This window comes from Typopeltis vanoorti, chromosome 25, assembly GCF_054136105.1.
Source record: "Typopeltis vanoorti isolate ZY-2024b chromosome 25, IOZ_Tvanoo_1.0, whole genome shotgun sequence".
Taxonomy (NCBI): domain Eukaryota; kingdom Metazoa; phylum Arthropoda; class Arachnida; order Uropygi; family Thelyphonidae; genus Typopeltis; species Typopeltis vanoorti.
In genome coordinates, this window is record NC_143573.1 from 64,052,792 (window position 1) to 64,066,360 (window position 13,569).

General features: G+C 35.2%; 2 protein-coding genes across 3 annotated transcripts in view; one reads left to right on the forward strand and one right to left on the reverse strand.

Moving 5' to 3' along the window:
* Positions 1-1,029: 1,029 nt before the first annotated feature.
* LOC150092805 (uncharacterized) lies at positions 1,030-4,754 on the reverse strand. Its single transcript, XM_090414284.1, has 3 exons — positions 4,425-4,754; positions 4,027-4,284; positions 1,030-1,038 (listed from the first exon to the last, which is right to left on the reverse strand). The coding sequence occupies exons 1-3, from the start codon at positions 4,713-4,715 to the stop codon at positions 1,030-1,032; spliced, it is 558 nt and encodes a 185-aa protein (XP_090270410.1). The 5' UTR covers positions 4,716-4,754.
* Positions 4,755-11,347: 6,593 nt separating this feature from the next.
* Positions 11,348-13,569, forward strand: part of LOC150092806 (tetraspanin-8-like) — a 36,650-nt gene continuing 34,428 nt past the window's right edge. Inside the window, exon 1 of one of the 2 annotated variants that reach the window (XM_090414449.1) lies at positions 11,348-11,455. Coding sequence is in view for 1 of the 2 variants with exons in the window: in XM_090414448.1 (XP_090270574.1) it covers positions 11,551-11,610 (60 nt within the window). In the remaining variant the exon portion in view is untranslated. The other variant, XM_090414448.1, reaches the window with a different exon arrangement.

Sequence of the window (13,569 nt, forward strand, 5' to 3'; positions counted from 1 at the left end):
ATTAAAATGAAGATATTAGAAGAGAAATTCTTTTCAGCTTAGTATCAAAACGACCGATTTCGATTAGTAAGATATTTAATTAATTACTATTATTATTTTTAAATGGTGTTTTTATATAATTTTAATAAATAAAGCTAGGACTAAAATTCAAAGCTAATTTTCTAAAATAATTAATTTTATAACATTTACATATTTGTTTTATGTAAACATTTTAGAATTTCAATTCATATGAGATTAAATTATGTTATCTTGGGTGGCTTAAATTACACTTGTTATAGGATTCTAATATTTTTTAATGAATGACAAATATAACTTTACTGAGAAAAAGATTTTAACCCTCTCTTGAGAATGCAAAAGATTTGTTATTAAATGTTATTAAATAAAATATAAAATGTTATTAAATATAAATACGCTATTCAGAAGAATTTCCTTTGGAAGAATATTATTAGCGAAGTCTTAGGGGGAGGGGATTAATTTTTTTATTTCAAAGATTTCTGTTTCTTTTAAAAATAATAATTCAAATATTTATAATAACTGCGGAATATATTTGTTAGAAAAATTGAATAAGACTTACTTGAAACGTTTTCTTACACAAATTTCTCCAACAGACACTTAGGTTATTTAAGGCGTTTGAGAAAAAATTACGAATTCTTTTTGACTCCTTTTGGTAAACAAACGTAAGCGTGATTTGGTTATCCTGAAATAATTCCATCGGCTTTTTACTTCGGCGAGACTGATTTATGTTGTAAAGATGAAACAACTCTTCCATAAACTGAGGAAAGCGAAGCTCACTCTCATGTTTTTCCATTAACTGAAATAGTAAAATAAATACGTCAGATAATGATGCTAGCAGCATTATTCAAAAACTGTTTCTTTAATAGTTGGTTTGAAAGAGAAGTCAAGTAATTAATACATTTTTATTAAACATATAAAGGAATGTATAATTTTTCTCTGAAATGATAATTCAGTTTACGTTTTAATTAAAAATGTAAAATTTTGATTTAATTTTTTAAAAAATGTTTAAAAATCCTAATACACCTTTAAAATTTTTATATCAAAATATTACAAAATTAACAAAAAGCTAATTACATCTGCATGCAGTTATAAAGGTATTGCATGATATTTCAAAACAAGATTGAAGAGATCTAATTATAGAAAATTATAGATGTGGACATGCAAATATCGAAAATAGTGCTACTAATAATGCACTGTTGTTTGGAATTAAGGCCGAAGCAATAAACCGGAGATTCTGGAAGAGAAAAACCTGTAAAACAAACACCTTAGAAATTTCTTGGCGTTTCAGAACGGCATTAGAACTTAGATATTTCTTGTTAAGGGTATCGTCGATACTACCTGCACTCCAGGGATTCAACATATGTGGCGTACATAGGTTGAAACTTACTTCGCTATAACAGACAAATTCGAAGCTGCATGCAGTGTAGAGGCATTGCTAACAGACGTCAAAGTGTTTTCACTTAAAACAGTATCTTTAATTCCTTAAAAGACAAACAAAAATTCTCTCATATCACGACTTTCGTTGCAAGTATCGAAACTCACTTCAACTCAATCGAGCTTTAGCAAAGGCTGGTTGTGAAAATCCTTAATCCCTTTGGAAACTAAACATATTTTGAAGCAATCATCTTTCCGGAAGTTATGAAACTTAATTACTTTCAGCAACTTGAGACATTTACTTAGACTCCGAATAGGCTGACAGCATCCAAGTCAATCCATCTCAGAGAAGCGTTTCCAAAACACCAAATACGGTCGCTCCTTTCAAGTAATACAGTGCAGAACTATACAGTTCTGTGAAGTTTTTTTTACCACTTGGTTAGACTATAATAAATTTAGTTTAATCCTTTATCCAAGTGGAAGCAAACAAAGTTTGCACCTGAAGTATCTTCAGGACTGAGGCAACTCGTGGTAAAGGTGGACCAAGCTCTCATCTCTCCTTGTCTCAGTATCTCCCATAATGCAAAGCACATCTTCCTGTGGACATGTATAATGCTATGCATTAAGGGAAGGGCCACCACCCAGACCGATTTCGACCTCTAATGCTCGTCAGTGGGAGCTAGATCCAGAAGTGGTGATACCGAGGCAGAAGCAATAGGAGAAGTCATATTTACCTATACGAGTTGCCAAAAAGTATAGGTAAATATGACTTCTCCATTGCTTCCACCTTGGTATCACCACCTCTGGGTCTGGCTCCCACTGACGAAACCTCAATAAAGGTCGAAACCGATCTGGGTAGTGGCCCTTCCCTTTATGCACATCTCCTTGCGGCATTATACATGTCCGCAAGGAGGTGTGCTTTGCATTATGGAAGATACTAAGGCAAGTGAAGAGTCCTGCAGATACTTCAGGAGCACATTTTGTTTGCTTACGCTTGGATAAAGGATTAAACTAAATCTATATACAGTTCTGCGTCAGCTACAGGAGGTAATAAAGGCTGGCTTCTTGGGTGTCACTAACCAACTAAGGTTGCAGGCATTATTATTGGGAGGAAAAGAGAGAGAGAACGTATCGATGCATCTTACTAAGTTTGCTTTCTTTTATAATAAAAGTATTCTATACTTTTACTGCGAAGAAAACGTTGCCTACTCGAATCACATATGATTACAACTAGCAGTACGTGGAATTCTTTCGGCACCTTTATTTCAGTACAAGGGGGGGGGGATATCGATTTGTTTAAACAAAAAACAGGCAAATACTGCTTAAACTTCGAAAGCTGTTTCAAAAGTCGAAAAGTTATGAAGTTACAAAACTGGTCTTAGTATTGCACTACTTAAAAGTTACGAACTCTAAAGAACATAAAGATTCTCATTTTTTATAAGTTTTGATAATGTTCGTCATTAATATTGGTCTTAGTTCACTAAGGATTTTTATCATTATAGTTTCTACAAGAAGACAGTTGGCATCTGTCAGAAATAGTGGTCATTTTTTGCAACCGAGATTTAAAAGCGTTTATTTAGTAAATGAATCAGTAAACGAAATTTACAGTATCGCTATACAATATAAGATAGTTAACGCAGCCGTTTTAATTGTATTGCAACGATAGTAATATTTGAAATAATGTGGTGAGTATCTCTACAGTGCTGCTATCTTGCGGAAATTTGACGAATTGCAGAGTGTGATACACAAGACGCATACAACTTTCTGATACGACACAGAGATTAATTTTTTTTGAGTGCAGACACATTGTGGAGTACATTATATTAATCAATGATTTTTTTTTCCTGTTATGAAGTCAAAGATGAATTTGGTTTAAGAAAAAGAGTCATAATGCGAACTCGTTTAATCTGTAGCATAAGACACTGCTGTTATCTTTCAGAATAAAAATAAAGTCATTTTTTCTATTTAACAGTATGGTAATTATATGATTATATATAACTATTTATAAAATCACGATTTAGATTTTTTTTTATTTACGCAATCCTTTTTCGCACGCCAATATTAATTTTCTTTCCATAAAATATAAAATATAAGGTCAGGAATTATCTCCTATTATATATCTCCTATCTTCAATTATTATATATTATATACCCAGTGTGGTGGCCGGGATAAGAATAGCGCTTCTGTAGCCCATGCATGTCGTAAGAGGCGACTAAAATGGACACTCAGGGAGGGTGATGGATGACAATGCTGTAGCCAATGAAGTTCTAACTGAGACTCGGCTATTGCTGTTACCCTCCTGCCATGATCAGAGCTTTAATAGCTCAATAACACTTTATCCGTACACTGTCCTCTACAGATAACGGGGAAGATGAAAAGCATTTTTGCTTCACCCATCTAGCCAACAAAAAAAATCTCCTTTTATTTTTTTTTTATTGAAACTGATTGAGTGTTTCGTGGAAGTCTGATTATTTCGCGTAAATGACAGCGTTTTGTGCAAAGATAGAGATTAAATCCCAAGTGGTCATAATGTTATGAATATAAATCTCAGCCATTACTGAAAAAAAAAAAAGACTGCAATAATTACCACACATTTATGACGTTTCTTATAAAGATATAAAACACAACAAAACTTACGCTACAGCAAAAGGTGTGATCGTCAATGTTCTCATCCGAAGAACAGGAATAAGGGGCCGACCAAGAATCACTTCTTTCATATAGTACAGCAGCTGAAATTAATCCATCATACAAAGATCCTCTTTTCATCGATGGCATTTTAAAAGGCATCACATCAGTGTCCGAAGTGCCTTTTCGCAGGCGAATTGAGTGCCCACTCTTTCTTTTTAAATTATTGTCAAGGTTACTGTGGATCCAGTCCATGTATTCTTGAGCCGGCTGTAAATGAACCATACAAAACCTATTTTATACGTACCGCACGTTAACAGCTAGACAGTTCAAAAATGAACAGTGGTTGGACACAAAATTGTTAAAATACGCAATCGAATTTAATGGTTGAGTTAAGGATAAACGCTCACCTCCAATTCTGGATCCCTCTTCCTCACCTCGTCGGATTTGATTACACGATGAGGTTTTTCTTCGAAGCTGCTGCCACTGCTACCGCTACTAATGGAGAAACTGTCTTCATACACACTGAATTGCGACTTCCTGCAGTTACGATCTAGTCCCGCATCGGCAGACTTCGAAGTTATACGAACATTACGGATGACGTCTGTTTCGCTTGTATCTTCCTCACTGAACTTTCTTTCATCAATACGCACGTCCTCCTCAGATTTCTCTGATTTGTGCAACTGTCTGTTTTCCTCCATAATTCGCTATAGAAATGACATCTGTGTAGACTCGGTGGTGTATCAGCTATGGTTCGTCTGTATGGGAAGAGACAGCGATGGTTTGGGTAGACACTGGGATATTAAGATTTTCACTGACATGAATGCAACATCCTAAACGAAAATCTATTGGCATTACACACTTAACAAGAATACATACGTGGATACAGTGTTTTACCCAACGCAACGCAACAATGAGTTAGGACTCCAACATTGGAGATATTGTTAGGGTACTAATCCAAAGATTAATTTTCATTGTTGCATTTTCATCATGATAGTTTTAGAATAAAAAAGATCAACAATGTCATTAAGGTACAATATTAACTCCATTTGAAGTGACCATAAAAACTAAAGTACAACAAAGTCGTATGCGGGCTAGTGAAAGGTCATTTATTTATAGAGGGAGAGGGTGGGCGAAAGTTCAGTCTTTGGGGAAGTACTCCATTGGTGGGGTAACACTAGTGGAAACGATCCATCAAATGGGAAGTTTCCGAAGTAACTAAGTTCTAAGGCCAGTATATTATATCTATCAATTGCGTGTGTTCTTCGGACCGGTTTGCCAAAAAAAAAAACTGCTTCCGAGTAGAATCACCCTGTCTACCAGAAAACTTGGGATTTTTGATCATATTTGATTATGGCTCAAATATCCATAAATCTTGTATATTGGTCAGAATGAATTATCCAGGATTTATTATAAAAGGCGAATTAACATTAACAAAAATCATTAACAGCCGTCATTGAATACGTAGTTGAAAGGGCCCATCTTTGAGAAGCCGAAAATGGAAGGCATTTACGTGATGTGGTTTTTCCAAACTAATAAAAAAAATCTCCAGGTTCTATATTTCATTATAACAGAAAGAATAAAAATAATAAATAAATAAATAAAAGTTATTAAATGTGACTTATAGGCCAACCTGTATAATATCATACAACAGAATTGTTCCGTTTGTGTAGAAGCAGATATAAATAGTTCACAGTTTAGACAATAGATGGTGCCACACTCTGTTAGTGGCGCTTCCCTGATATCATGTATCCGTGTATTATCTTAACAAGAAGTTTATGGCGTCTCCACAGTTATGAAGAGATTTGTGCGAGAACATTACTTAGCGAACTCTGCAGTTTTTAGTTCCATAGAAGAATTACTGCGTACAAGTGAAATATGACTCCAAACACTCATCTCATTGGATTTGTCCAATTATCTATTATATATATATTACATATTATTAGTCCAATTATCTCGGGTCTGGGTTAATCCCTAGGGCGTGGAAAGAGGGGAAAATAGTTCCACTGCGTAAAGGAGGTTCCAAAACCGCTGTTGTAAATTACCAACCGATCAGCATATCAGGAATAGTTGTCAAGGTCTTGGAGAAAATAATCAAGAGGAAAATACAGGATTGGAGAGATGAAAATGGGATTCTGTATGGAAGACAAGACAGCGTGGTTTTTGTGAAGGGTAGATCATGCCTCAGTAACTTGCTCACGTTTTATAACACAGTGACGGCTGAACTGCATAAGGGTTTACAGTGATAACTACTGGACCTTGCTAAGGCCTTTGATAGTATACCACATGGAATTCTAATCAGTAAACTGCAGCATATGAGGATGGATATAGGGTTGGTGACATGGATAGGTTGATGGAGAGATATCAGAGAGTGGTTTATTCAGGAGTAGAGTACAAAAGACGGCCTGTGACTAATGGCCTGTGCCGCAGGGTTCTGTTCTTGGACCACTACTTTTCAATTTGTTCATTAACGATATAGGAAAGGATCTGAGAGGAAGTGTTCTATTCTTTGCTAATGATGCAAAGTTGGGTAGAGCAATTGTGAGTGCACAGGATGTCCAAATTTTGTAGGATGATGTGGATAGATTGGAGGACTGCGCTAAGGAGAATGGATGTCAATTTAATGTGGCAAATGTAAGGTTATGCATTTTGGGGTGAAAAGATTATCAGCAGTATATCACATTGGTGGAACCATACTCCAGAAGATTGAACAGGGATTTGGGAGTGTTGGTGAATAGAGAGTTGAAGTTTAGGGGGCACATCGCAAAAGTGGCTAAATCAGCTCATCAAATCACTTGGTTGCTGAAAAATACTTTGACGAGCAGAGATAAGCAAGTTATTGTTCCTCTGTATCGATCCTTGATAAGACCCCATCTAGACTACTGTGCCCAGATCTGGTCACCTAGGTTTCTTCTTGATGGGGAGGAGGTTGAGAGGGTCCAGAGGCGAGTGACCAAGATGATAAAAGGTCTATGGAATGAACCTTATGAAAACAGGTTGAAGATTTGTGAGTTGCAGAAATTGGTTGATAGGAGGAAAAGGGGTGATATGATTGAAACGTTCAACTTATTGAAGGATTTCTATAAGATTAATTCAGAAGATATTTTTGAGAATAGGACTGGTGGTGGGAGGACTAGGGGCCATCCATGGAAACTGGGAAAGAGTGTGGTTAGCAAGGGTGTTAGAGCTAATCTTTTTACTTGGAGAGTGGTGAATGAGTGGAATGAGCTGCCAGAGTGTGTTGTGGGTGTCATGACTGTAAATGAGTTCAAGGCGAAGTATTATAGATACTGTGTGGATGTTGAATAGTTGTTCTTGACATGATGTTAGAGCCTCTCTCGATGAGTCTATGGACTCCTTGAAGTTTCCCGTAATGATAATAATAATAATGATAATAATAATAATAATAATAATAATAATCTATATTTTGTATACGTGTTTGATTTATTACGCCATTTGGCAAACTGTATTCGTGTCTTATGATGTAGGGATGCTTCTCCTTGCTTTGGACAAAAGTCCTTATTACAGTATCCGGAAAAATTAATAGTTGAACTCATAGTAAGTTAGGTTCTGGACAATTCTATGTTGTTGCTAAGCTGTAGAAGTTCTACTGAAACGACATACGTGAGCATTGACCAGGTACTTGCGTCATCAGAGGCGGTTTGAGGACACAGGCGTGCAATGGTTAAAGATCAGTACAGTGTCCTGATCTGAACCCTATAGAGCAGAGATTACATATTTAAATGGCAGCTACTTTCGCATCCTACTTTTATAATGGAAGGTGAATGCAGTGGCGCACTCAGGATTTAATCTTGGGGGGAGGGGGACGAGTTGAGTAGACGATTTGAGAATACACTGTACGCATCGTATACGACCTATGATTGAGTATCTGCAGTGATCACCAATATATGATACCCGTGATCTCCTCTGGCTCGGCTCGGGCAAATGAAGTAGCGCTCGGTCTGCCCGAGCACTACTTCGTTCGGCTTGCGTTCACAGCTGCAGTGATTCCCGAGAACTATAGGGTATTCACGCCTTATGTGACTTAATTATTTTTTTGGAAATTTTTCTAGTGTTTTTTTCTCTTTTTCTTTTTTTTTTTTAGGGGGAAAGGCCCCTTGCCCTCCCCCCCTAGGTGCGCCACTGGATGAATGGATATGTAAAGTTTGCAAGATCGCTTTATCATCCGATATCTGTGGTGAAGTTCGTAAATAAAGTGATCTTTTAAGAATGTACATCTACTCAACAATCCCAGAAAAACTTCATCCTATTCTCTTGAGATTTCTTCCCAAAATGCAAAAATATCTGAATGGGAAATGAGCTGAATCATTCCCTCGAACATAGTTTAATGTTGAAACAACTTCCACAACACCTTTCAATATTCAAAAAATGTAGCATAATGTCTTCTGATGAATGATGCGAAAACCATCTTGGTTTCAACGCCAACTTCCATAACTTCTTTTGCAATGGAGACACATTATTTAAAACTTTATATGTAATACACTTATGAATTTTTCCCAGCCCAATTTCAAATATCAAGTGTTTCCCTTCATGTACAAAACCAAATTCTTTCCAGTGCATAAATTCAGATGGTTTTCATAAACGATAATCGTACCACAAATTCCACCAACGAATATCAGCAACTGTGCATGCAGCTCTTTTGCATATCTTGCACAATTCTAATCTTTTTTACCCCAATTGTTTCTTTGCTATGCAATGAAATTTCATAATGAATTGATGTTTTAAGCTGAAAACGTCCTGTTAACATATGAAAGAAAGTTTCACAGAGAGCTGCTTTTATTTTTCTTAAGTTTTCCAGTCAAAGTGTAAATATTTGCTTTGTGTTCCATCTCCTAATAAAGATTTGCATTGTATTCTTTACTGAAGTCTTTTTTTTTTTGGTCTATTTCATTACTGAAATATTTTTTTGATAAATAAGAAAAAAAATCTCACCTTTTATTCTTGAGAAAAATAAATAATTTGCAACAGAGCAAAATGCTGTTTTTTGTTAACATTTCAAATTTCTATTTTTTTAAAAAAATATGTAAAGAATTAATAAAAAATATTAAAAATTAAAATAAATTCACATCTTAATTACAATATTAATGTACTATTCTTTTATATTTTTTATGTATGATTCTCATCCTCATTCAAGCTTTCGACGTCGTTTTACGAACACTGAGATGGCAGACATGCACCTCGTTTACCATATTATTTATCCAACTACTATTGAACTTTTCAGTTACGCCTAATAAAGTTTTTTTACACTACTTACTGCCTTGTGTTATTTCCGTAACTTTGTGTCCCTGTTAGTACCTTCCAGTCATGCTTTCCTATGTGAATATGGTTGATTTTGATGTTCTCTACCTCCCCTTAAAGTTTGAACGTGGAATTTTGAATCACCCTGTGTTTTCAAAATTCCATATAAAGTGAAGATCTTATACAGGAAATCTTAAGTGGTAGTAGTAGTGACATAAAACTAGAACTTAAAATGGAATTTGCTTTTTTTAGGTGATTTCGCAAAAATTTAAATATCTATTACATTTATTTTGTCCATCTATGGCAACTTCTGGTTCTAGATGAATTTTACTGAAATTTGGTGTTTCCGATGTAAAAAAAAAATATCTCGCACTGTAGGTTTTTATTGTGATCACACTAGTACATTAATACGGTCATTTATACGATGAAAACGTGTCGGAAAGTTTCCAAATTCTACAAAGCAGTTAACTCCACTCTTGCTCGGATCATCTGTGCTTTCAATCCTAAAACACCGTATTCAGTGATATATATATATGACGTTTTATCAAATATGGATCATGGAAAAATATAATTGTGCTTATAAGGACTGGCTTAAAGGGGCGAAGCAAGAATGCTTTTCATCTTCCCCGTTATCTGTAGAGGACAGTGTAGGGATAAGGTGTTATTGAGTTATTAAAGCTCTGATCATGGCAGGAGGGTAACAGCAATAGCCGAGCTTCAGTTAGAACTTCATTGGCTACAGCATTGCCATCCATTACCCTCCAAGGATATTGGATTGAATGAATCAATCACCGCATCTCACGGTAGATTGATTAGTCTTCCCTCCTGGCTTGTGCTTATAAGGACTGGCTTAAAGGGGCGAAGCTAGAATGCTTTTTATCTTCCCCTTTATCTGTAGAGGACAATGTAGGGATAAGGTGTTATTGAGCTATTAAAGCTCTGATCATGGCAGGAGAGTAACAGCAATAGCCGAGCCTCAGTTAGAACTTCATTGGCTACAGCATTGCCATCTATTACCCTCCGAGGGATTATTTCACTCACTTATCCTTATAAGGACTGGCTTAAAGGGGCGAAGCAATAATGCTATTCATCTTCCCCGTTATCTGTAGAGGACCGTGTAGGGATAAGGTGTTATTGAGCTATTAAAGCTCTGATCATGGCAGGAGGGTAACAGCAATAGCCGAGCCTCAGTTAGAACTTCATTGGCTACAGCATTACCATCCATTACCCTCCCAGGGTTTGAATATTGACTCAACGATCCATGTTCAAAAAATCATTTCACTCACTTATAGTCCTTATAAGGACTGGCTTAAAGGGGCGAAGCAAGAATGCTTTTCATCTTCCCCGTTATCTGTAGAGGACAGTGTAGGGATAAGGTGTTATTGAGCTATTAAAGCTCTGATCATGGCAGGAGGGTAACAGCAATAGCCGAGCCTCAGTTAGAACTTCATTGGCTACAGCATTGCCATCCATTACCCTCCAAGGGTATTGGATTGAATGAATCAATCACCGCCATTTCACTCACTGTTGGTTACACAAAATATATATCATATATTATAATAATTCTTAAGTGGTGTTAAAAAGATTTTTAAAAATAATTTAATTAATTTGAAAACTATTTTCAAATTAGAATAAAAACTAAATTTTAAGAAGTATATAATATATATTTTATAAACAAATAGTGGAAAAAATTATTCCACAATTGTTTATTAATTTATTGTCTACTAATTTATCTCTGTTTCGCTCCATTCATCTGAAGCAACTATGAATATTACAAACAAAGCAATATTTTATTTCCTATATGAGTAAAATACACTAAATGTAGGAACTCCAATAAAAAAATAATACGATATCTGGATTTCTTTGAATTCCAATGTATTTACTGATGGCTTGTATTCATCTGTGGCTTACATCCGATCAATAGGGGAAAGTGGGAATGCATTTGTTGTCTCTGTATAAGTCTTTGAAGAACTTTTTTAATGTCTGTTTACTCCTCCATTCTTTGTTATCAAAAAACAGGCGACTATAAAAGGTGTTTGCAAAGTGTTCACCAAGGAGCACAGCAATATAATAACCACTTCCCACGTAACAACAGACCCGATAACAATGTTATTGAACTTTGCTCTTCCTCAGGTGATAAGACTGTTCCAAGGAGAGAGATCCACTCCACAATACAGTCAGCGTAAGTGTCACCGTGAGGTGGTTATTTCAGGCTTGAACAAAAACGTTTGATTTTTTTAACAAAGAATTCAGGATTAGTTTGTAAAAAAAATTACTATGGATGCCGCTCAAGCGTGTATGAAATATATCATTTTTACCGTAAATTTTCTTATATGGGTAAGTACCGCTAACTTCCTTTAATTAACTGAATAATAGTTAGACATGAAGAAGCCATTGTTATCAAGATGGAGGCCAAGAGAAGCACGTATGGCATGAAAGAACAAGTAACAAATGGAATATTGAAATAATGATTATTATTATTATTTACTAATACTAATAATGTTGTATTTAGCATCTGGTCGGTATTTTTAGGTTGGACAGTAGTAATTTTATAGTTTAACTCTTTCTAATGTTATCAATTGATCTATATGTCATATATTATAATAATTCTTAAATGGTGTTAGAAAGATTTTTAAAAATAATTTAATTAATTTGAAAATTATTTTCAAATTAAAATAAAAGCTTAATTTTAAGAAGTATTTAATATATATTTTATAAATAAAAGTGGAAAAAATTGAAGATACCTTTGATTGGAAAGACTTAGGCTGTTCGAATTTGGGAAGTGAGAATACCTGTTTTAAGAGCATATCGACCTATCACTACCAAAATTGTTTACAAAATGTTAATGAAGGTGAGATGAGATCATTACAATTATCGTCTTTATAATGCTGTTGCTGGCTAAACAACAGAATGAAAAAATACGATGATCATTTTATAATAAGACCTTTCTTGTCTTCATCACCATTATTATATACTGTATATAAATTAACGAACATATTAAACGACAAAAGATTGAATTAATTCTGAGTTAATAGTCGTTAAGATAGTTATTATAAACTCAACAATTTTTCGAGGTTAATCCCTTAACCGTTGACAGATAAGACACTTCGACAGAGACGTAACGTAGCAGGCAAAAAAGTAAACGAAGATGAAACTTAAAAACACACAAAGAACTGAAAATAATATTACAATAATGTTGCTCGAATTAAAGTGAATTTTTTGTTACTGATAATTTTGTAATCGAATAAAAAAAAAAAGAAGACATGCATTGGGGTTTAATAATTCAAGCGATGAACAAATTATACATCGGAACATGAACAGTGCTGTGGCGGGGGGGGGGAGTTGTTCGGGACAACAGGGTACGTTGTTTCAATTGTTAGTCAACAATCACAGTCCGTAGCTCAGCTGGCAAAACCCACTCTGGTTTTACTGCAAATCCTGTGGATTTGAATCTCACACAGAGAAAAAGGAAGTTCACAAGAAACTGACGCGAACAAGCCTGCAGATTTCTCAATTTATTTATTTATTTTTATTTCTAAACCGTTCCTGGATGGCACGTGTCATGAATAGAGTGTTATCTTGTGGAAAGTGTCCTTCCTGTGCAGAAAAAACAACCAACATAAAAGGGTGAACGAAGAATTAAGTAACTAGCAGGTTTCGTTCCTTATTCTACTGCTATTGTGGGGGGGGGCTAGTAAAACAAGACGGGAGTAATTGCATTGCTGTGATTAATCACGATGGACACACTGCTTCATAGCCTCTGGGTCTTAGCTTGTAATGTGCATTTATTTGACTAGTTATAACAGGTATGTCGTAACTGATGAAATTACGAACGTGATGATACTTTGTCTGTGCACTCCATCATTCGGCTCTTTCGGAATACACATAATATTAAAAGGATATTTACTTTTATCACACTATTACCGTTAGCCTAATCATTTTTGCATATTGTGGTTCCTAGCAGGCGCCAACGATTTCCGAGATACTCTTACTGGGCGCAATCTTGCATCCACTATCATACCCTGTTTAAAATGGATCAGTTCATAATCTTGACTGATTAAAGTGGACTTGTCTCCCGAAGGCAAGTTGTTGTGTGAAAACAGGTAATTTGCCTATTTTCACACGGTATTGCCTCTAACTAATTATACACATCTGTTAAAAATTATTTGAATATCTACCAATCTCTTAAAATGCATTAAATAATTTATATAATGTTTATACATTATTGTCAATTTATCAAGTTCTAACCCAACGTATTGCGTGTGTACCATTTACGTTAACAGGGAGTGTCATTCT